Here is a 23,977-nt window from a genome sequence, read left to right as displayed (position 1 = left end):
CCATGACTTATACTCAGACCAGTTCAATAGAGTACTTGACTTTAGAAACATGGACCCTGCAAGAGTGCTAAGATAAAAAACAGATTTCTTGCATTATCCCCTTCTACCCAAAGCAAAGGAAGTCCATTTTAAATGAATGAATGATAAATATACCTCCAATGAATTTCTTAGATTAAGATTCAATTTAGGGTGAGGAGCTCGGACATCCAGAGGGAGCTTGGAGTAGAGCCACTGCTCCTTCGCATCGAAAGGAGCCAGTCGAGATGGTTCAGGCATCTGATTAGGATGCCCCCTGGGTGGCTTCCTTTAGAGGTTTACCGGGCACAGCCAACTGGGAGGAGACCCCGGAGTAGACCCAGAACGCGCTGGGGGACTACATGTCCAATCTGGCCTGGGAATGCCTTGGGATCCCTGGGAGAAGCTGGAGGGCGTTGCTAGGGAGAGGGACATCTGGAGTGCCCTACCTAGCTTGCTGCCACCGCGACCCGACCCCGGAGCAGCGGCTGAAGATGAGCTGACATGAGATGAGATAAGATTTAATTTTGAAAATAATGTGTGTTTGTTTTGCAATTCAGATATCGAAACCACAGAGCATATTTTCTATGCTTGGTGTCACTCCCAGCTATTTTGGAAATAAGTGGAGGAATGGTTTAAACAAAAGAATGTATCCGTTGAACTCAAATCACATGTGGATGTAACGTATGGGCTGATGATGAAAGAGAAAAGAAAATCTGCTGATTAACACAGTTCTCATAATGGCAAAACATTACATACACAAATCTAACTTTATGAAAACCCCACCCATTTTCAATGCTTTTTGTAATTAATTTAGACTGTGTTGCTAATCCCTGAAATGTATGAATTTAAAATGTGCACAATCTTATAAATTAATAGACCCTGAATGTATCAACCTTTAATTCATATTAACGACCAAATTATATGAATTTATCTTAGCTTTATTATTTATGTGGTATTATTTAATTTACTTTCATATACATATCCCCGCAACCTTGAGAGCAGGATAAGCGGTTCAGTAATGGATGGATTTTTAAGAATTTTAATTGTAGATTTTTTTTCCATCTATAATTAAAATTCTTAGGAAAAAAAGGCCCTGGGATGGTCTGGCGGCGTGTCCAGGGTGTCTCCTCGCCTGCCGCCCAATGACTGCGGGGATAGGCTCCAGCATCCTCGCGACCCTGCGAGCAGGATAAGCAGTTTGGATAATGGATGAAAGATTGAATAATTGTAGATGTTTTTTTCTTCATTTGTTTGTTTGTTTTGTCTTACTCAGACACATGCCCAAATGTTTTGACCATGGTTGACTTGCCTTGTTTGTAAAGATATTGTTCAATGAATCAAAAAAGTAAAAAGTAATGCAGCACTATCTAAATTCCAACATATGGCAGCAACGTGCCATCTAAGACCTGTAACAAAGGTTCTATAACTGTACATATTTTGTGGGGCCTCTGTTGATGTGGCTCACACCATGTTTTGCAGTAGCTTGTAACATTTTTTGCTTTCATTTGTTTTATGCTTCATTTTCAATCTTTATTTCTTATGTTTTATTCAGATTGTGTTAGTGGTATGTCTGACTATTTTTTTTTCACTTGAGAATAGGACTGACTGTTATGCTCGCGCACCAGAACCTGACCCGTGTGGCGAAACCCAAGACAGACAGACACGAGATGACTTCAAAATCTACAAAGGGAGGTTTTATTGTGGGAGGGAAATGTATGGTGAAAAAAAGGCGTTCCGTTAGTGGGACGTGTGAATAAACTATGTGTGGTGTCCCGTGGTTTGCGTGTATAACTATGTGTAAGTGTTTTTAGCCAATGTGTGGTGCGGTATGTAAATGACCAGGAGGTGTTGAAAAAATGTGCGTGCACCTGGCGAGAAAGTCCAGTCCGTGATCCAAGAGGGGTTGTCCGAGAAAGTCCAGGTCCGAGATCCGGGAAGTCGAGTCCGAAAGGAGGGGTCCAGATAGAGGGACAAGGGGGGAGATCGCAGGAGAGGTCCGGGGAGAAACGTGAAGGTCGCTGGGGACGAGGAAGTCGCGGAGGGAGAGTCTTGGGAGGAAACAGAGACACGAAGATAAGACACTGGGGAATAAACAGAATGCAAGGAACGCTGGAGGGCTTGTCAGAACTTTACCGCAGGGTTCAGTACGTCGAAGCACTGAGAGACGTTCTGGGAGGCTTCTTGTAGAAGGCTGCCTGATTGCCACAGGTGTGCCTGATGGATGATGGCAAACACCTGGTGCAGTGCAGCGCTCGTCTCCTCAGAGCGCGAGCCGAGCGCTCGGATGTTTCCGGCACGTCCGAGCTGGGGGAGTGGCTTGAACGTGCCGGGGAGGCAGCTCGGGGTGGTGTAACCACAACAGGACCCCCCCTCCTACGGGAGACCGTCCGATGGCGTTGGCCCGATAGAACTCCTCCAGGAGTGCGGGGTCGGCCAGGTAGGACCGGGGAACCCAGCTGCGGTCCTCGGGCCCATAGCCAACCCAGTCCACCAGGTATTGGTACCCACGCCCCCGGCGGCGTACGGCGAGCAGCTGGTCGACATCCCAGACCATGTCACCACCGTCGAGGACCCTGGGGGGTGGAGGAGCTTGAACAGGGGGAGACAGGGGGCTACCGGTTTGAGGCGCGAGACATGGAAGACGGGATGGATCTTGAGTGAGGTAGGGAGATGGAGACGCACCGCCGAAGGGTTGACGATGCGGTCGATGGTGTAGGGACCGACGTAGCGGGGAGCCAGCTTCCGGTTGAGGGTAGGGAGGGGCAGGTCCCGGGCCAGGAGCCATACCCTCTGGCCAGGTCGATAAGCTGGCGCCGGCACTCTCCGCCGGTTGGCGCTGCGCCGGGCCCGCTCTGTAGCTCGCAACATAGCGGCCCGGGCGGTCTTCCAAACGCGCCGACATCGGCGGAGATGGGCCCTCGTGGACGGGGCCGCCACCTCCAACTCCTGATGGGGGAACAGAGGGGGTTGATAGCCCAGGGAACACTCGAAGGGGGACAAACCGGTGGCCGAACTCTCCATGGAGTTGAGCGAGTACTCCACCCAGGGCAGGTACTTGCTCCAGGAGGCGGGGTTGCTGGTGGTAACGCAACGCAAAGCCGCCTCCAGGGCTTGATTGGCCCGTTCTGCCTGCCCATTGGTCTGGGGGTGATACCCGGAGGAGAGGCTGACCGTGGCCCCAATCCCCTTACAGAAGGCCTGCCATACCTTCGAAGTGAACTGGGGACCACGGTCAGAGACAAGGTCCAGGGGAATCCCATGGGGTCGGACGACGTGGGAGACGAGAAGGTCCGCCGTCTCGGCTGCAGAGGGGAGTTTGGTGAGGGCAACAAAGTGGACGGCCTTGGAAAACCGGTCGACAATGGTCAGATGGTGTCATTGCCTTGGGACACGGGGAGGCCAGTTACAAAGTCCAAGGCAATGTGGGACCAAGGTCGGCCGGGGACAGGAAGGGGGCGCAGGAGACCTGCAGGAGGGCGATGGAGAGCCTTGCTGCGGGCGCAGGCTGCCACGAACTCTCTGGTGTCTGCCTCCATGGTGGGCCACCAGAAACCCTTGCGGATGAAGGCCGCCGTTCGGTAGACACCGGGGTGGCAGGCAAGATGGCTGGAGTGGGGCCACTCCAGCACCTGGGGCCGGACAGAGGGAGGCACAAATAGCCGGTTCCGGGGTCCATTGCCTGGGCGCGCTGGGCCCTTCTCACCACTGATTCGATGGCCCAGGTGACGACACCCACCACCCGGGCCGGGGGAAGGATGGTGTCTGGGGCGTCTGCCCTGACGTTCTTGGTGCCCGGGCGGTAGGTGAGGGTGAAGTCGAACCGGCTGAAGAAGAGAGCCCAGCGCGCCTGTCTGGGGTTGAGCCTCTTAGCCGTCCGTACGTAGGTCAGGTTCTTGTGATCGGACCATACGATGAACGGCTGCCCTGCTCCCTCCAGCCAGTGTCTCCACTCCTCTAGGGCGGCGTGGACGGCCAGCAACTCCCCGTTGCCGATGTCATAATTCTTCTCCGCAGGACTGAAACGCCGGGAGAAGAAGGCGCACGGGTGGATCTTCTGGTCCTCCTCCGACCGCTGGGAGAGGACGGCTCCGATGCATCCACCTCCACGATGAACTGCCTGCACGGGTCCGGGTGGGCGAGCACCGGAGCCGTTGTGAACAGCCTCTTCAGGGCCAAGAAGGTGGCTTCTGCCTCCGAGGTCCAGGAGAAGGGGCGGAGGTTGGAGGTGAGTGCAGTGAGGGGGGCGGCCACACGGCTGAACCCCCTGATGAAGCGCCGGTAGAAGTTTGCAAACCCCAGGAAGCGCTGGAGTTGCGTCCTGTTGGTGGGCCGTGCCCACTCCTCCACCGCTTGGGTCTTCCTGGGGTCAGTGCGGACGAGCCTCTTCTCCACGATGTGGCCAAGGAACTCCACGGAGGCGGAGTGGAACAAACACTTCTCGGCCTTCACGAACAGCCTGTTCAGCAGCCGTTGGAGGACCAGGCGGACATGCTGGTGGTGTTCCTCCTCAGTCCTGGAGAACACGAGGATGTCATCCAGGTACACCACCGCGAACGTGTTCAGCATGTCCCGGAGCACGTCGTTGACCAATGCCTGGAAGACGGCCGGGGCGTTGGTGAGGCCGAAGGTCATAACGAGGTACTCGAAATGCCCTAGGTGGGTGTTGAAGGCCGTCTTCCATTCATCCCCTTCCCGGATGCGCACCAGGTGGTACGCGCTGCGCAGGTCCAGCTTCGTGAACACCGTGGCGTGAGTGAGTGGCTTGAACGTGGAACTCATAAGGGGGAGTGGATATTTATTTTTCACCGTGATATTATTTAGCATTCGATAATCTATGCAAGGCCTCTGGCTGCCCTCCTTCTTTGCCACAAAAAAGAAGCCCGCTGCCACCGGGGAAGACGAGGGCCTTATGATTCCTGAGGCCAGGGGCTGATACAATTGCGCATAGCCTCCTTCTCCGGGACGGAGAGGTTATACAACCGACCGGTGGGAAGGGCAGCCCCGGGAAAGAGATCTATGGCACAATCATAGGGACGGTGAGGGGGGAGGGAAAGTGCAGTGTCTTTACTAAACACAGGGGCTAAATCGTGATAAATGGAAGGAACACCAGTGAGATCCGTGGGAGGAGGCACAGGTCTGAGGCCGCTGGACGGGGAGTGGGCGGAGCGAAGGCAGTTGGCATGACACGCAACGTTCCAACCCAAAATCCGCCCAGTAGACCAAGAGATGTAGGGATCGTGCCGTTCTAACCACGGTCTTCCTAACACCAGGGGCGCGCAAAACCAAGAAACGGATAGCTTCCACGTGATTACCCGAAAGAGTGAGGGAAGCAGTGCTGTGTGTGATCTTACCAAGTGAACGACCATCTAGGGCTTGGGCTGTGAGGGGTGTGTCTAGGGGGACGAGTGGAACGCCGGCCTGCCGGGCCAACGAGGTGTCCATCAAACACTCGTCCGCCCCCGAATCCAGGAGTGCACCAACAGACAGTGAGTGGTTACCCCAGGTGAGAGTGACCAGAAACAGCTTGTTGTGCTCCTTCTTTGGCTGGGGCTGAGGAAGGGTCGTCAGGCTCACTAGGACACCCCTCACTAGTGAGCCGGGTCTTTTTGGGTGAGTCGGGCAGGCCTTGATGTAGTGGCCCGACCTCCCGCAGTAGAGGCAGAGGTGGTCACGCATCCTCTGCCCCCTAATCTCTAGCAGGAGCCGTGACCGACCCAACTGCATGGGCTCCTCCTCCGGCCAGGATCCAGAAGACACCCAGGGTTGCGAGGGGGAGTGTGAGGGTGGAGAGAGCCCGCGGGACGCTGACCCAGGGAAGGCACCGGTAGGACGGATGGGGGTTGGTCTATGGGAGGCCCCAGTGCATGGGGCGCGTTCCTGGCGCCGCTCCCGCAGCCGTTCGTCCATCAGGAGGGCGAGGGTGACGAGCTCGTTGAAGGAAGCAGGGCGGTCCCAAACGATGAGGTCTTTGATGGACTCGCTCAGCCCCCTCCTGTACGCGCTCTTTAGTGCAGGGTCATCCCACCCACTGTCTGCTGCGAGTATCCTCACCTCCAAAGTATAATCTGCCACCGACCTGGCTCCCTGCTGGATGGAATGGAGGCGGCTGGCAGTGTCCTGCCCGTCAGCGGGGTGGTCGAACACCAGACGGAACTCACGGCGGAAGGCACCATAGTGAGAGGCGAGCAGTTAAGTATAGCCGACCGCCGCTATGGCCCAGCTGAGGGCTTTGCCGGTGAGGAGGGTCATAACAAGGGCTACCTTGGTCTCTCCTGTCCTATATACCTGTCTGGCTGGGGTTTGAACAGGAGCTCACACTGACCAAGGAAACCCCTGCACAGCTCGAACTCCCCACCGAAGGCCTTGGGGCAGGGAAGGTTAGGCTCGAACCGGGGGTCCAGTGGGGGTTGACTCGGAGGAGGGGGAACGTCGCGACCAGGAACGGGGAATCCGGAGGCCGAGAAGGGTGGTCGCTGATCTTAGACACTGCCACAGTCAGAGCAGCGATCTGCGCGGAGAGTGAAGCAAGGGTGCTCGCTGAGGTATGCGAGTTTGCCTGGAGCCGGCTGAATTCTGCAGTGACCTGGGAGAAGGCAGTGCTAAGCTCAGAATGGAGTTGGGTGAGTTGAGTGCAACACTGCCACAGGGAATAATGACAGGTGAGTCTCAGGTGGGCGTTGTTGAGATGATGTGCGCCTGGCTACCAAAGTCCGAATCCGTAGAGCGAGGGGTTGTGCGAGGACGTCCAGGTCCGAGATCCAGGAAGTACAGGCGTAACTTATGGGGGGGGGGGGATCAGGGGGGACATGTCCCCCTCAATATTTAGAAGAAGTGAATTTGTCCCCCTCAAAAAATATATCATGAATGATAATGTTAACTCCCTCGCCAAAAAAGGTAAAATAACAACACAGACAGTCGAACTACTTAAAATGTCATTCATACTTGTTTTCCAACGATTTCATACACCCCTATGCTTGGATCATACCATTTTTTTAAACTTTGTTTATTAAGTTTTACATGAAAATACAAGTGCGCCACCAGTGCGTTACAAAATGTTTTTATCCAAAACAGGTATAAATATATATGTATATGTACGATAAACTTATCTATTATCAAAATACTGTAAAAAAGTGACAATCAAAAATGTTATACATAAAACAGCATTACTGCCTCAGAAAATAAACTGAAAATAATAAAAAAGGAAAAAACAAAAAAACAAAAATTAAGACAAAAACAAAAACGCAGCCAAAAGAGAGGAGGGAGAAAAAGAAGAACCCCCCCCCCCAAAAAAAACAAAACATCAGTTAGCAAACAGCGGTGTCGCCACTACACAATACCGTAACACGCACGGACAAGCAGACACGCCGGGCCCCGACCAACGGGCCGGACCCCCCAGCCAAGGACCAATGCGCTCACGCGCGCCACAATACATTGGTATAACAGCAGCTAAACTGCACGCTGCCCAGCATCAGTAGCCCTGTAAACCATAAACACGTTTATCAGTCCGGGATAAATGTGAAACTTCTGTGCTTAATAAATTGAAAAAATGGACCCCATAATTTCTGGAATTTACCAGCAGCACCACTCAGTGAAAGTCGAAGTTTTTCTAATTTAGGAAAATAGAGAGCGTCTCGAGCCCATTGAAAATAAGAAGGTGACACATGTGACTTCCATTTAATTACTATTAGTCTCCTTGTGCTGTAGGCCTCACAGTTACCTGACTTGAATGCTGCATCCTGGACTTTCAGCAGCTGCCGGACCTCACTGGTCATCCAGGGTTTCTGGTTTGGAAAGGTGCGGACTGATTTTTTTGTTGTGACACTCTCAGTGCAAAAGTTAATGTAGGCTAGTATGGCAGATGTCTGTTCATTAATGTCTATATGGGAGCCATGGGTAGCTGAATGTGCAAAAATACTCCCGACTGTGTTGTCAAAACAGTCCTGGAGTTCAGAGACTGCTCCTTCTGGCCAGACAGTGATTGTCTTTACTGCTGACCTGACCCGTTTTATTAGGGGTTTGTAGGCTGGGACCAGGAACAGGCAGAGGTGGCCAGAATGCCCCAGATGAGGGCAAGGAGTAGCTTTGTATGAGTCCTTGATGTTTGTATAGAGATGGTCCAGGGTGTTTTGTCCCCTAGTGGGGCAGGAGACATGCTGATGGAATTTGGGTAATACAGCCCTGAGGTTAGCCTGATTAAAGTCACCACCTATGATAAAGGCATTGTCCGGGTGTTAGGTCTGTTGTCTGCTGATGCCACATTGTATGTACACCTCATGTAGGACTGTCCGCTGGTTTCCCCATTTTGGACAGAAGTGGTTGGGGCCATTGAGGAGTGGTTGGACCAGCCCCTGCCAAACTCGTCACGTCTATGCTTTCTTGGAGACAAATCTGCTCCACCAGCTGGACTCAAGGCACAGTGGGGGATAGCCCTTGCCGGCTTCCTTAATGCAGCCAGGGTTATATTAAGGAACTGGAAAAATACAGGCACAATGTGCTATAAGATCGAACTCATGACAGCTACAGCCTCATATGAGTTGATGATGGCTAAAGTGAGAGATTCTGTGTCTAAATTCACTGAAAGGTGGTGTAGCTTTCTCAGATTTATTAGTGGTACGGATGTTAAGGTGGCAATATGTAAAAGACAGCCTTGATGTATATTATATGGGGTGTTGTATAATGTGTGTGTGTGGGGGGGTGTTGCGGCCTATCATGCCGTTTTTTGCTCCACCTAAGATGGCGCCGATCAAGTTCAATTGGCCTTCATAAATTAGTGGCACGGAATTATGGGTTGCGCGATCCAGTCTTTTCTCTGAGATCAGCGAGGCAGTCCCGAGTCTGTGATCCAGGGAGAGAGATGCAGAGGGAGGTCGCTGGAGGGGGTCCGGGAAAACATGATGGTGGCCGGGGACGAGGAGTGAAGGAGACGCGGAAAAACACAGCGAGATGAGAAACAGGAACACGGGAGTTCGGTACTGAGGAGCAGCACAGCAGCGCGGGAACGGGCAGGAGAAAAGGGTTAACAGGAAGCGCAGGAACGGGCTTGTCAGTCAGCGTGCCGGGAGGCAGCTCGGGGCGGTGAAACCACAACAGTATACATCCAAAATACTGAAGTACTGTTCAAAATACTCCGATTGGTTTTAGCTCAAATTCACACAAATTAGCGGAACTGCTCATATTGTGTTAAGCTAGCAGAACACGGTGCTATGAACTACGCCATTAGTGGCATAGTGCCATTAAGTCGCTTCTGCACCCGTGAGTTTGTATTTATCAACCAGAGGTTTAAGCTCCGCAGTTTCACGCGCTTCCCTTTCCCTCTCAATTGGTGGAAAAATCGCGCTGGCTCTCGAACTGACGGGATGCGCCGAGGGTCAAAACAGCCCGACTCTATAGGAGGGTTTCCGTGCAATGTCATCACAGATATGCGTGCGCAACTAGGGGCCCGAAAGCAGCTACAGCACAGAGATTTTAACCAAGCTAGAACTCAGATACAACAGAGATGACGTGTAGTTGTTGTGCAATAAACTGCACAAACCGCCAAAGGGACGGGTGGAAAATGTCCAACATTCCAAAGGCTTTGGAATGTTGGACATTTTCATTGTTGAACCACTTTGGTAGCTCTCAAAAGATTACGAGATGCGTAATCTTTTGAGAGCTACCAAAGCGGTTTTGCCCCCTGGCTGCGCACGCACCCAGTAATGTTTGTAAACAGGAAACCCGTCTATGAGTTAACCCCTCAGTGCCCATATACTTTTTTTGTGGGTTACATTCAGATTTATCCTTTATTGTCCTCTATAGAGGAAATCTGCTTTCACAGTCTGTACACAAGTAACACTCAAAACGGTATAAACAAACAAGAACAGCACCACAACACGTCTGTTACAGTGTGCTCAGGCTATTTAAGGCAGTGAGGGCACAAAACTCCTCCCAAAGCATGTTTCCTTGCAGAGTGGTTGTCTGTACTGCGGCCTGAGGAGAGGAGGGTGAAGCATGAGGGGTGGCAGGAGTCACGTGCTATGGTCAGTGCTCTGCGAGTGGTGTCAATGTCAATGAGGCCTGGCAAGTTGGGAATGGGGAGACCACAGTGGTGGAATGAACTCCCCACTGATGTCAGGACAGCGGAGTCGCTGCTCATCTTTCGGTGCAGGTTGAAAACTCACCTCTTCAAGAACTACTACCCTGTTACTTGCTCATAGCACTTATTGTATTCACTCATTTAAAAAAAAAACCTCTTTCTTGCGCTTTTACTTTAGCACTGGTTTTGCTTTTGGTGCTTGTTTATAGTGAAGATGCACTTATGACCTCTGATGACTAGTAGTTCTCCTGATTTCCTACGTTAAATGATGCACTTTGGATAAAAGCATCGGCTAAATGACTGTAATGTAATGTAATGTAATGTAATGAGACCAATTAATCTAGAAGATATGTTAGTGATTTTCAGGAGCTTATTCTAATTGGTGAGGGTGAGCATGGTGAAATAGCAGGTGGCGCAGTACAGGAGGATGGGTTCAATAATACTTTGGTACAGAAGGAGCAGGAGGTGGGGTTTGCCTGAGAGACCTAAGTTTGCAGATGGCAGAGTCTTTGTTGGCAGCATTTATGGATGTCTGTGATGTGGTGATCAAAGCTCAGTTTATTGTCCAGGATGATGACGAGGTACTTAAATATATCTTAATCCTCCTACTGCTGCCTTGATATTCTGCCAGCAGTCTTTTCCAAAAAAATGTTTCTAATTGCGTGTCCTCAGATCCTCTACAAACTGTCAACACATCTCTTCTCTCAGGTCTCTTCCCACGGGCCCTGAAAACTGCAGTCATCAAGCCACTCTTAAAAAAGAATAGACATTTCACTAATGAACAGTTATAGGCCCATATTGAACGTCATTTTTCTAAGTAAAATAATTGAAAAAGCTGTGTTCCAGCAGCTCAACAACTTTTTCGCACTTAACAGTTTCGAAGTCTTTCAGTCAGGATTTTGACCACACCACAGCACTGAGACTGTTCTTGTTAAGGTCTTTAATTACATCCACTTAAACACAGACAGTGGCAGAATCTCATTGATCTCATTGCTGCATTTGACACAGTCGACTACAACATATTACTTAGACCAATTGGAAAACTGGGTGGGACTTTCTGGCACAGAACTAAACTGGTTCGAATCCTACTTAAATGACAGTGACTACTTTGTGTCTGTAGGTAATTACAAATCTGAGTGTACAAAAATGACCTGTGGAGTTCTCCAAGGCTCCATTCTGGGGCTGCTTCTGTTTAACATCTATATGCTCCCACTAATTCAGATTATGGAAAACAATGAAATATGTTACTGTGGAGTTAGAAAACAACGAGACAGGAGACGTGAGAGTAGACGTAGTCGAGGTAGTTTACTAGCTCCAACTTTGCATGTCATACGTTCGACAACGACACTGAACTGACTGTGAACCGGAAGCAGAAGTGCATTATCTGACCCCTCGCCTCTACCCTTAAAGGTACACCGTCCTCTTAGGTGAATGTCTCTCGATATACAGATGTGGGTCACCACACAGGCCCCCCCAGAATTCACCTAAACAAAACAATGCAAAACAGCAAAAGTGCAAGTCATGAACATAAAAATAGACTCTACAACAGAACAGTCAATGACATAGTGCAAAGTCACGGGGAAAACAGGTGACGAGTCGGAGGGCGGACCCTGCGGCCATAACGGCTGCGCTTCACAGGAGGGGAAACAGATGGGGCCGAAACCCGGGCCATAGGCGGGGCCGAAGCAGGAACAGAGGCAGGTGCCGGGGCCGACCTAGGAGGGCGCCCCCGCCGCGGGGGTAGGGCCAATTGCATTGGCTCCCCAATGTCCAAGTGAGCGGGCTTGAGACGGTCTATAGCGACCTGCTCCGGCCTGCCCCCCATGTCCACCACAAAGTTCTTATCCCCCGCCTCCAGGACGCGGAAGGGCCCGTCGTATGGGGGCTGCAGCGGGGACCGATGGCTGTCGTGCCTAATGAAGACGTACCTCGCCGATGGCAGATCCTTGGGGACGTAGGACCGGGGGAGCTAGTGTTGAGACATCGGAACGGGAGCGAAGGCACCGGCAGCGCTCTGGGACGCACTGAGGTGAGAGGCGGCCGACCAGGGAGCCGTAGCATCCGGAAGAAACTCCCCCGGAACCCGCAGGGGCTGGCCATACACCAGCTCAGCGGAGGAGGTCTGTAGGTCTTCCTTCGGGGCCGAACGCAGGCCGAGCATGACCCACGGGAGCCGGTCCATCCAGTCGCAGCCAGTGAGGCTTGCCCGCAGAGCGGCTTTCATGTCCCGATGGAACCGCTCACAAAGTCCGTTGCTCTGCGGGTTGTACGCCGTAGTGCGGTGGATCTTCATCCCCAGGTGCTCAGCGACCGCCGTCCAGAGCTCCGAGGTAAACTGGGAGCCCCGGTCGCTCGTGATGTCACCAGGCGTGCCGAAACGGGCCACCCAGCAGCCGATGAACGCCCGCGCTACCTCTGCTGCCGTCGTGGAGGACAAGGGAATAGCCTCTGGCCACCTGGTGGCCCTGTCCACAATAGTGAGGAGGAACGTATAACCACGGGAGGGGGGCAGGGGACCCACCAGGTCAACATTGACGTGGTCAAACCGCCTCTCTGGAACCACAAACGGCGCCAAAGGGGCCTTGGTATGGCGGTGCACCTTGGCGCGTTGGCACGCCACACACGAGCCGGCCCAGGCTCTAACATCCTTACGGAGCCCAGGCCAAACGAACTTGACGCTCACCAGCTTGGTCGAGGCCTTCACTCCCGGGTGGGAAAGGCCATGGACGGTGTCGAAAACTCGGTGCCGCCAGGAAGTAGGCACCAGGGGGCGCGGTTGACCGGTGGAGATGTCACAGAGGAGGGTGGTGTTGGCCGCGTCGAACGTCACTTCCTCCAGCCGTAGCGCCGTAGGGGTCGACCGGTAGTCTTGAACGGTCGCGTCCTTGGCTTGGTCCGCTGCCATAGCGGCGTAGTCGAGTCCCAAGTGAACGGCGTTAACAACTGCCTGTGAAAGGCAGTCGGCGACGAAGTTATCCTTGCCCGACACGTGTTGTATGTCCGTGGTAAACTCGGAAACCGCCGCGAGATGGCGCTGCTGACGCCCAGACCACGGTTCTGAGGTTTTGGCCATACAGAACGTCAGCGGTTTGTGGTCCACGAAAGCGGTGAACTGTCGGCCCTCCAATAGGAACCTAAAGTGTCTGGTTGCGAGGAAGAGACCCAGTAGTTCCCTATCAAAGGTGCTGTATTTGCGCTCGCTCTCACGGAGTTGTTTACTGAAGAACGCCAACGGCTGCCAGCCCCCCTCCACCCACTGCTCACACACGGCCCCCACGGCGTAGTCGGAGGCATCCGTTGTAAGGGCTATGGGGGCGGCAGGCGACGGGTGAGCTAGCAGCGCAGCGTTGGCCAGCGCGGTCTTGGCGGCCACAAAAGCCTCGTCCATCCCCGAAGACCAGTCCAGCTCGTCCTTAGACTTCTTACCCCGCAGGGCCTCATACAGGGGACGCATGATGTGGGCGGCACGGGGCAGGAAACGGTTATAAAAGTTCACCATGCCCAGGAATTCCTGCAGCGACTGTACAGTGCGGGGGCGGGGGAACATGGTGACAGCCTCAACCCTGGCAGGGAGGGGAACGGCCCCCTGTGGAGTGATGTGGTGCCCGAGGAAGGTGATGGACGACTCCCCGAACTGACACTTAGCTGGGTTGATGATGAGGCCGTGTTCGCTGAGCCTGTCAAACAGCTGTGTGAGGTGCGTCATGTGTTCCTCCGCCGACGCGCTGGCCACGAGGATGTCGTCTAAGTACACAAACAAAAATGGCATGTCGCGGAGCACAGAATCCATAAGGCGCTGAAACGTCTGCGCCGCCCCTTTAAGGCCGAAACTCAAAGAGCCCAAAGGGTGTGATGACAGCCGTTTTTGGGACATCCAGTGGGTGGACCGGCACTTGGTGATACCCCCGCACTAAGTCGATTTTGGAATAGATGGCAGCGCCCGCCAGGTGGGTAGAGAAATCTTGTATGTCCGGTATGGGGTACCGGTCGGGGGTCGTGGCATTGTTTAGGCGACGGTAGTCCCCGCACGGGCGCCAACCCCCGTCGGCCTTAGTAACCATGTGAAGAGGGGAAGCCCATGGGCTGTCAGAACGGCGGGCAATGCCGAGGCGCTCCATAGTCGAAAACTCCTCCCTGGCTATTGCGAGCTTGGCCGAGTCGAGGCGTCGGGCCCGGGCGTAAACTGGGGGGCCCACTGTGGTGATATGATGTTCCACGCCGTGCTTGGCCACCGCCGAGGAGAAGGTGGGTGTGGTGAGCTCGGGGAAATTTGCGAGCAGGCGTTGGTATGGATCCCCGGTGGAGAGTGTGTTAGCGAGGCACAGCGCTCCAGCGCCCCCAAGCGTGCAGGGGTATGACGCAAAAGAGACGGCATCAATCACGCGACAGTTTTTAACATCCACCAGCAGGTTGAAAGCACAGAGGAAATCCGCACCTAGGAGCGGGGTGGATACAGCAGCCATCACAAAGTCCCAGCCGAAACGTCGGCCGCCAAAACACACGTCCACATGTCTGATACCGTACGTCCGAATGGACGTGCCGTTGGCGGCGTCCATCTGGGGGCCGTGACTGTCGGTCATCGTGTCCACAGCTTGTGCTGGTAGTATGCTGCGTTGAGCGCCAGAGTCAACCAGCAGCCGCCGGCCCGACAAGGAGTCTCTGATGAACAACAGCTTGCAGTCACGGCCGGCGCCCATAGCCGTTAACGAGCGCCGGCCTTGGCGTTTCCCTGAACCCTGTAACTGCAGGGTTTGCGACACCGTTTTGCTTTTGCCCCAAACCTGGCATGGTAATAACAGAGCCCGTCGTCAGGTTGGCGGCGGGCTGTCACCGCAGCCGCGGTGTCCATATAGTCGTACACAGGTGGTGGTGGGGCGGTCTGGTGGGGTAGCAGGGCATGCACAAACTGTTGCCGGTTGGCCAGGAAAACCCTGTCTGCTTCAGCAGCCAGAGAACGGTAGTCCTTGGAGGCGGCGAGAGGAGAACTGGCCAGTGCTGTGCGTACAGGTGCGGGGAGCTGCCTCAGAAAAATGTGTGTGAAAAGAAAGGCCGGATCAGCCGATCCCAGCACAGACAGCATTTTTTCCATTAACTCAGACGGTTTGCCGTCGCCGAGGCCATTCGGGGACAGTAAACGGTCTGCCTTCTCCAGCTCCGACAGTTCAAATAGTTTCAGGAGGAATGTCTTTATAGCATCGTACTTGCCAGCAGCTGGCGGAGCTTCCAACAGCGTCATTGCTCGCGCCGTTGTCGATGCGTCTAACGCCGCCACTACGTGGAAGTACTGCGTTGCATCCTGCGTTATCCCTCTCAGCCGGAACTGGGCTTCCACATGTTGAAACCACGGCCGTGGATTATGCTGCCAAAAGTCGGGTAGCTTCACAGTAGCGGTGTAAATGCTAGCGTTAGCAATAGCCATGTTGTTAGCACCGGCGTCGTCGTTGTCAGACATACTCGTATTAGTAGTTCGATCACGTCGGGGTCACCAATGTGGAGTTAGAAAACAACGAGACAGGAGACGTGAGAGTAGACGTAGTCGAGGTAGTTTACTAGCTCCAACTTTGCATGTCATACGTTCGACAACGACACTGAACTGACTGTGAACCGGAAGCGGAAGTGCATTATCTGACCCCTCGCCTCTTCCCTTAAAGGTACACCGTCCTCTTAGGTGAATGTCTCTCGATATACAGATGTGGGTCACCACATTACCATAATTATGCAGACGACACAGATTTACATAACCATATCACCAGGGGACTATAGTCCAATACAAGCACTGAGTAAGTGCACTGAATAAATCAGTGATTGGAAGTCTCAGGATTTTCTTCAGTTAAGCAAAGATAAAACTGAAGTTACTGTCTTTGGAGCCAAGGAAGAACAATTAAAAGTCAGCACTCAGCTACAATCAGTATTGTTAAAGACCACAAACCAAGCCAGAAAGCTTGGTGTAGTCAGTAAAGTCAGTAAACTCAGATCTGAACTTAGATAGCCACATTAAGACAATTACAAAGTCAGCCTATCATCAACTGAAGAATATATCAAGAATTAAAGGATTTATGTTTAAGCAGGATTTGGAAAAAAACTTGTCAATGCATTTATCTTCAGTCGAATCGACTGATGGAACGGTGTCTTTGCAGGTCTTTCTAAAAAAAATATCAATCAAACAGCTGCAGCTGATTCAGAACGCTGCTGCTTGAGTCCATAATAAGACCAAAAGAGTGGCTCGCATCACTCCAGTCCTGACGTCGCTACATTGGCTTCCTGTCCATCAAAGAATTGATTTTAAAACTCTGCTCTAGGTTTATAAAGCACTGAATGGTTTATGGCTGGAATACACATCTGCTCTACTGCTGCACTAGGAATGATCCAGACAGCTCAGATCGTCTGGGACAGGTCTGCTTTCTGTCCCCCGAGTCAAAACCAAACATGGAGAGGCAACTTTCAGTTTTTATGCACCACATATATCTGGAGCAAACTCCCAGGAAACTGCAGGTCTGCTACATGTCTAAGTTCCTTTAAATCTAGGCTGAAGATTTCCCTCTTTGCCACGGCCTTTTGTTAAATAAAACTTGAAGCTTTTGATTTTCATCTTACACTGCACTGTCATTTTTACTTTTTATTTGTTTTATATATCTTTATTTCCTTATGTTGCTTCTCTTAATGCCTTTTATGTTTTATGTAAAGCACTTTGAATTGCCTTGTTGCTGAAATGTGCTATATAAATAAATTTGCCTTGCCTTGCCTTAAAGCTCTCCACCATCACCACTGGCTGGCCATTGATGGAAGTGGAGCAATGAGGGGTGGTGAGTTTATTGCAGGTGTCAAAGATGAGCTCCTTCATTTTGGTGAAGATGAAGGGGGGCTGACTGTCTGCACTTCTGGGTGAAGTGGGCAACATATTGTTGGTAGGCTATGACTGAGTTCCTGTCTGTAAGGAGGCCGACTATGGCTGTGTCATCATAACATTTTAAGTATTTTGCAATGGAGAAGGGGCTAAGACAGTTATTGGTGTAGAGTGTGTATAGAAAGGGGCTCAGAACACAGCCTTCTGGGGCTAAACAGCGATTTATATCAAATTCAATATGTATATAATAAATTCAACTTTAAAATCATAATTGTGCTACTGCTGTTCAGAATAATAGGAAAAAAATACAACCTTGTGTGCAGCAGTGCGTGGTTGACAAGCCCTCTCTTCATCTAGCTTTTGCAGCATGTACAAACCTTGCATTTGTATAGAGGGGCCACCAGATATCTGGCCCTGTGTTACTACGAGATAGAGCTTAAAAGTTCTACTGGATATAATCCAGCTGAGGAAATAACAATGAGTATGGGGTACGGTGGTAGGGTACACACACAGTATACCTACCTTTCTTCTTTCCAGCATATCAGCCAGCTCTTTACCAGTCACAGTGCCATCAGTCAATGTTCCGACTCTCACCTCCACACTCCTACCCTTCCTCCTCTCCCGCCGCCTCTGGACATGCCTTCCCCCTCGCCCAACAGTAGCATAGTTTCCACCGGCACCCTGCTGGCCAACAGTACTGGTGGTGGTCGTTGGTAACCCGGGCCTCGACCGATCCGGTACGGAAAACTGATTTATGATCCGCATATTTGATTTGGCAAAGATTTTATAATGGATGCCCTTGCTGACGCAACCCTCGCCATTTATCCGGGCTTGAGACTGGAACCAAGAATGCACTGGCTTGTGCATCCTTGTACTGCACTAAGTGCACAAGTGCATGCTCGTACATCCAAGGTAAAATGGGGTAAGGCCACTTTTTACAGCTACAAGGTAAAATAAATGTGTATTTATCTTAAACAACCATTTATATACTTCAGGTTGCTCATGGAAATTTTAACATCCTATTTAACTTACAATATGCCGCAACTTGCCCCAGGGTAGGGGTCAGTTGAGCATAGACATGGGGCAAGTTGAGCCCTATGAGAGTAAAAAGTGCCGTGCCATAGGATCCTCAAATGAAGAATAAAATACAGCAGTATCACACCATTTTTGAAACCATACAGTATATCTTTTATTTAACGAATATAACAAAGGTTACACAACTTGGTTGTGTGGGGATGACTTAAAATAGTCAGTCTTTATTTTCAGCACTAACAATAGACAACTGGGTCAGCATTACTTCTCAGCAGCACTGAACAAGTGTTGTAGGTACTTCTCCTGGACTTGTCTTCTCAGTACATCCCACCAGTGTCCTTCTACTTGTCTTCTCTTCCTTTGCAAGTGACTGGATCAACTTGTGACACTGCCTGTTTGTTTCATGTATGGAACTCCGTGAATGATGACGTGAGCCTTGCAATAACACACAACAGCACTCACATGTTTAACCTCTGTCTAACTTAATAGGTGTTTCATGTAATCATATTTTAACAGATTGCGAATGTGCTCTAAACCAGCCAATGAGAACATTGACAGACATGCTCTAAACCAGCATTTCTCCAACCTCTCCTGGAGGAGGGAGCACTTGTCCTGCATGGTTTAGACCTCTCCCGGCTCCAACACAGCTGATTTAAATGATCAGTGTTGTTATGAGGCAGCTTCGGGACTCATAACGAGTTGATCATGTGAATCAGCTGTGTTGGGGCAGGGAGAGACCTAAACCATGCAGGACAAGTGCTCCCTCCTCCAGGATTGGTTGGGGAAACGCTGCTCTAAACTAAAGTGTTCCATCAGGCTGGCGGAGCAATTTCCCCTCCAACCACCATGTGGGAGAACGTCTTCACGTAGCAGCTCAGAGCAACAGTGACGCTAGCTTAATGACCTTAATTAGCTTTACTACGTCATCATGTCACCAACGTGTGTTTCTGCAGCTGATGTGTAACGATGTGACGTCATCACAGTTACCAGACTGCAGTTACATTCAATCTAAACAAAGTCTACTTTGATTTAATTAAAGCCTCTCCATGACTGCACTTGCCTGAGCTCGTGAAAATAACCACACAAATACAAATACTTTATATTTAGAAGAAGCAATTTGATCAATTCTATCTTACTGAGAGCATCCCCAGTCAGCTCTGAATCTGGAGGACGAGCTCTGTGGGTAGGGTCCTTTTCCATCTGTCAAAATTGTCTTTCATGATAGGAAACACATTTTTAAAAACACAGTTTTGGACATGTTTTATATATATATATACACACACACATATAAATATATATAGATGCAGGAAAAAAAGTTTTAATACATAGCAGTACAAGCCTGTTTCGTGCGTTGCACACTCATCAGCAGCTGACGAGTGTGCAACACACGAAATGGGCTTGTACTGCTATGTATTAAAACTGTTTTTCCTGCATCTGTATTGATATTCCGCTCCTCATTAGTTGAGCACTTCTATCAACACCCTTGACGGTTTTGAGGGAAAAAACGCAATATATATATATATATATATATATATATAGCATTTTTTCATACATACATACATCTTCCCAATCAAATAACCAATCTAGCAATCATAAAAGGCAAAAGTACACAAGAGAGATACAGTCATCAGAATATTTCATAGGATTTAATAGTTCATATATCCATACACTTTTTTTTATTCCATTCCATTATCCAAACCACTTCTCCTTACTCAGGCTCGTGAGCATGCTGGAGCCTGTCCCAGCAGTCATTGGGTGGCAGGCAGGGAGACACTCTGGACAGGCCGCCAGGCCATCACAGCCCCCCCCCCCCCCCCAGGGACAATTTAGAATGGCCGATTCACCTGACCTACTTATCTTTGGACTGTGGGAGGAAACCGGAGCACCCGGAGGAAACCCACGCAGACATGGGGAGAACATGCAAACTCCACACAGAGGACGACCCGGGACGACCCCGAGGTTGGACTACCCCGGGGCTCGAACCCAGAACCTTCTTGCTGTGAGGCGACTGTGCTAACCACTGAAACCACTGTGCCGCCATCCATACACTGTGACCATTTTATATCAAATTCCTTCAATTCTGTTTCATCGTTTCTGAGAGTGGTTTGAGTATTAAAAGGAATCGATATGTTATCCAACGCTCTCACAATAATAAACAATAGTACCACAGACTGCAGCATTTCTAAATCATACAGTGTGACAAGTCAGAACTGTGCAGTTATTACATGTTGTAATATGGCAACAAATGATGATGCAACAAAACGAAAAAGGGTAACACTTTATAATAACTACACAAATGAAGCATTAGTTAAGTATTAGTAACCACAGAATTCCTCATTTGTAAAGCAAGACATGCACCAATGGTTGGTTTGTTAATAGATGTTTATAAATACTTATTTAATACTGCAATTCATGATTAGTTCAGGTAGTGACTAGCTGTTAAGTATTTTGTATGAACTCATCTAAAGTGAGGACTACAAAAGTCCTTTTCACACTGGCCAAAGAACCCGCTAACAGCCGCTAACATCCGCCTTTGGTGGTCAGTGTAAACGTGTACAGTCAGCATTGACTCCCGGCTCACATGACTCTGCAGTAGTCGCAGGTATTTATCGGCTCCACCTCCGATCGGCATTGATGTAAACGCGACACCCGGGTGGACTCGCTAATTTGCCCGATGACGTAGCGCCATTGTCCACGCGTCATAAAATCGTGCCGGCAACTGAGGAAAAACATTTGTTTGTGGGTACAGCGTCTTCGTTCAAGCGGTGCTCGAACATCGTTCAGCTTGCGTTGAGTTTGTCTGGTTTGAAAGAGAGACTGAAGTACAAGATATAAAAAAGTAACATTAACCACCATCTCTCTGGCTTCCATGCTGCTTTTTACCGTTTACTTCCCTGTTTTCCGGCACGTTCGTGACATCACGAACATCATGACGTCAAAGATGACGCTACAGAAGAAGAAAACAAGACAAACTCGTCTGCTGGCAGTCAGACCCGGGTCTGCTGGCACTGTGAAAGGAGTCAACTGCCTATTTTTAGCAGGTTTACCCGTGTTAAAAAACCCTGCTTATACATGCTCATTTTGGTGTAAAAGAGGGTTATGCCTTACAAAGCATTTACAAATGAGACTGAAAGGCCAGCAGGACCTTGAGACTCACCAAAGTCTAAAGGATCGTACGATCCTTTAGAAAATGTAAGTACATGATTAACAACCTATTTACAAGATCATGGGAGGGAGATATAGAGGAGGAAATATCTTTAGAAGAATGGAGTGAGGCATGTAAAGAGGCCCAGAGACAGACAGTTAGCAGCAACCCAAAGCTTCTACAGTATAAATGGCTGATGCGTACATATATAACTCCTGTTAAATTGCACAAGTTTAATGACAACATTCCTGATACCTGTATTAAGTATAGTGAGGCAAGGGGGATGCTGTTTCACTGTATATGGGAATGTGTGAAAGTGAAAACCTTCTGGCAAGATGTTGTTGATATGATTGATCAAATTTTGTCAAAGAAATTACCATTGAGTCCAAAGCTTTTTATTCTTGGTTTATATCCTACCACCCCACATTTACATAGCAATAAGTTCAGATTTATAGATATGTGTATACTACAAGCAAAACGTGTAATTGCTCTTAATTGGAAAAGTGTTGATGGACCAAGAATTGGTATGTGGGTTAAAGAAATGGCTTCAAACATGTCAATGGAAAAGATAATGTATATTGTTAGACGTAAACAAAGTGTTTTTGATCAAATCTGGGGATTGTTTCTGTACTTCTTAAGACGTAATACTAATGTTGGTAACTTGCTTCAGCAAGAACAAGCTCTGTGGGAGTAGAACAACTCTATCTGATTGTTTATATGCGTAAAAGCAACTGAAAAAGAAAAACACACCCTCTAATCAGTCTGTGAAAGAAATTATTATTATTTTATTTTATTTATTATCTTCTTTAACCCTGCTTTGAATTGTATTACTTGTTATAGGGATGGGGTTATGGGGGGGGGGGGGTAGGGTGAAAATGTTTGCTGTACTGTGCTATTACTTGTTTTGAAGTAATTTGCAAACAAAATTCAATAAATATATTGCTTAAAAAAACAACCTATTTACATGTACATTTGTGCAGGAATTAATTATGAATTGCAGTATTATTAATATTCATAAAACATCTGTTAACACACTTACTAACCATTGGTGCATGTCTTGCTTTACAAATGATGAATTCAGTAGTTCCTAATACTTAACTAATGCTTCATTAGTGTAGTTATTATAAACTGTTACCGGAAAAAGTCCCTCCTCTTCCATCTGACTCATTGATTGTCAGATTATGAAAACCATGTTAAGTCCCAGCTCTTCAGGTACTTACAGAAATATCTACCACCACCCCACACCCCAGTTTACCAACCAGTCTTTACAATCTTGTCTTATGCTGTGAGACTGTTAAGTCCCATCACGTGCATTTTCATGGTTTGCCAAAGAGGAAGGCTGACCCTCAAGTGCTCCTTGGCTACCAAATTTCCTTTACCAAAATGGACACCTGGGGACAGAAAAAGCACAGTTTATTCACTGACGTCTATCAAACTTAGTTATTCTGCCTTTGCATCACTTCTTCAGGTCTATCTACCAGAAGAGGCACAAGTACAGCATGTCTGATGCAGATCATTCAGCAGAACAAAAATAAGTGTTTTTCAAAATTGCTACTACAATTTGCTTGATAAAAAAACAATAACATGGTATCAAGGAAAAACAAGGAAACAAGTCAAACAATTTAAACAGCCACTGCAGTAAAATAAAGAAATGAACCTAAAATATGAATGTAAATGCATATGAAATAACAAAATTTGATGTTACAAAATGGTATTCCTCAAAAAAGTGTTGCAAGAATTTTTTAAAAGAAGACACTTTTTCTAATCATAGCTTCTCTTGCCAGCGTTTGGAAGCTCTGACAAGAGAAGACCCAGTCAACATGAGCTAGCAGCCAAGAAGACAGAGAAGACCCCGTCATCATAAGCTAGGAGCCAAGAAGACAGAGAAGACCCTGTTACCATGAGCTAGGAGCCAAGAAGACAGAGAAGACCCTGTCACCATGAGCTAGGAGCCAAGAAGACAGAGAAGACCCCGTCACCATGAGCTAGGAGCCAAGAAGACAGAGAAGACCCCGTCACCATGAGCTAAGAGCCAAGAAGACGGAGAAGATCCCGTCACCATGAGCTAGGAGCCAAGAAGACAGAGAAGACCCCATCACCATGAGCTAGGAGCCAAGAAGACAAAGAAGACCCCATCACCATGAGCTAGGAGCCAAAAAGACAGAGAAGACCCCGTCACCATGAGCTAGGAACCAAGAAGACAGAGAAGACCCTGTCACTATGAGCTAGGAGCCAAAACAGAGAAGACCCCGTCACCATGAGCTAGGAGCCAAGAAGACAGAGAAGACCCTGTCACCATGAGCTAGGAGCCAAAACAGAGAAGACCCCGTCACCATGAACTAGCAGCCAAGAAGACAGAGAAGACCACATCACCATGAGCTAGGAGCCAAGAAGACCCCGTCACCATGAGCTAGGAGCCAAGAAGACAGAGAAGACCCCGTCACCATGAGCTAGCAGCCAAGAAGACAGAGAAGACCACATAACCATGAGCTAGGAGCCAAGAAGACCCCGTCACCATGAGCTAGGAGTCAAGAAGACAGAGAAGACCCCGTCACCATGAGCTAGGAGCCAAGAAGACAGAGAAGACCCCGTCACCATGAGCTAGGAGCCAAGAAGACAGAGAAGATCCCTTCACCATAAGCTAGGAGCCAAGAAGACAGAGAAGATCCCGTCACCATGAGCTAAGAGCCAAGAAGACAGAGAAGACCCCATCACCATGAGCTAGGAGCCAAAAAGACAGAGAAGACCCCGTCACCATGAGCTAGGAACCAAGAAGACAGAGAAGACCCCGTCACCATGAGCTAGGAACCAAGAAGACAGAGAAGACCCTGTCACCATGAGCTAGGAGCCAAGAAGACAAAAGCCC

The 23,977-nt window shown here is 49.5% G+C and overlaps 1 protein-coding gene across 1 annotated transcript in view; it reads right to left on the bottom strand.

Annotated features, from left to right (window-relative positions):
• Positions 1–19,410: 19,410 nt before the first annotated feature.
• Positions 19,411–23,977, bottom strand: part of mtor (mechanistic target of rapamycin kinase) — a 400,677-nt gene continuing 396,110 nt past the window's right edge. Inside the window, exon 58 of the mRNA XM_056274929.1 lies at positions 19,411–22,502. Coding sequence (XP_056130904.1) covers positions 22,487–22,502 — 16 coding nt within the window. The 3' untranslated portion in view covers positions 19,411–22,486. The remainder of the gene's footprint in view (positions 22,503–23,977) is intronic.

This window comes from Lampris incognitus, chromosome 2 (assembly GCF_029633865.1).
Source record: "Lampris incognitus isolate fLamInc1 chromosome 2, fLamInc1.hap2, whole genome shotgun sequence".
Taxonomy (NCBI): domain Eukaryota; kingdom Metazoa; phylum Chordata; class Actinopteri; order Lampriformes; family Lampridae; genus Lampris; species Lampris incognitus.
Note: the sequence above shows the minus strand (reverse complement) of the source record. Positions and strands in the feature narration are given on the sequence as shown.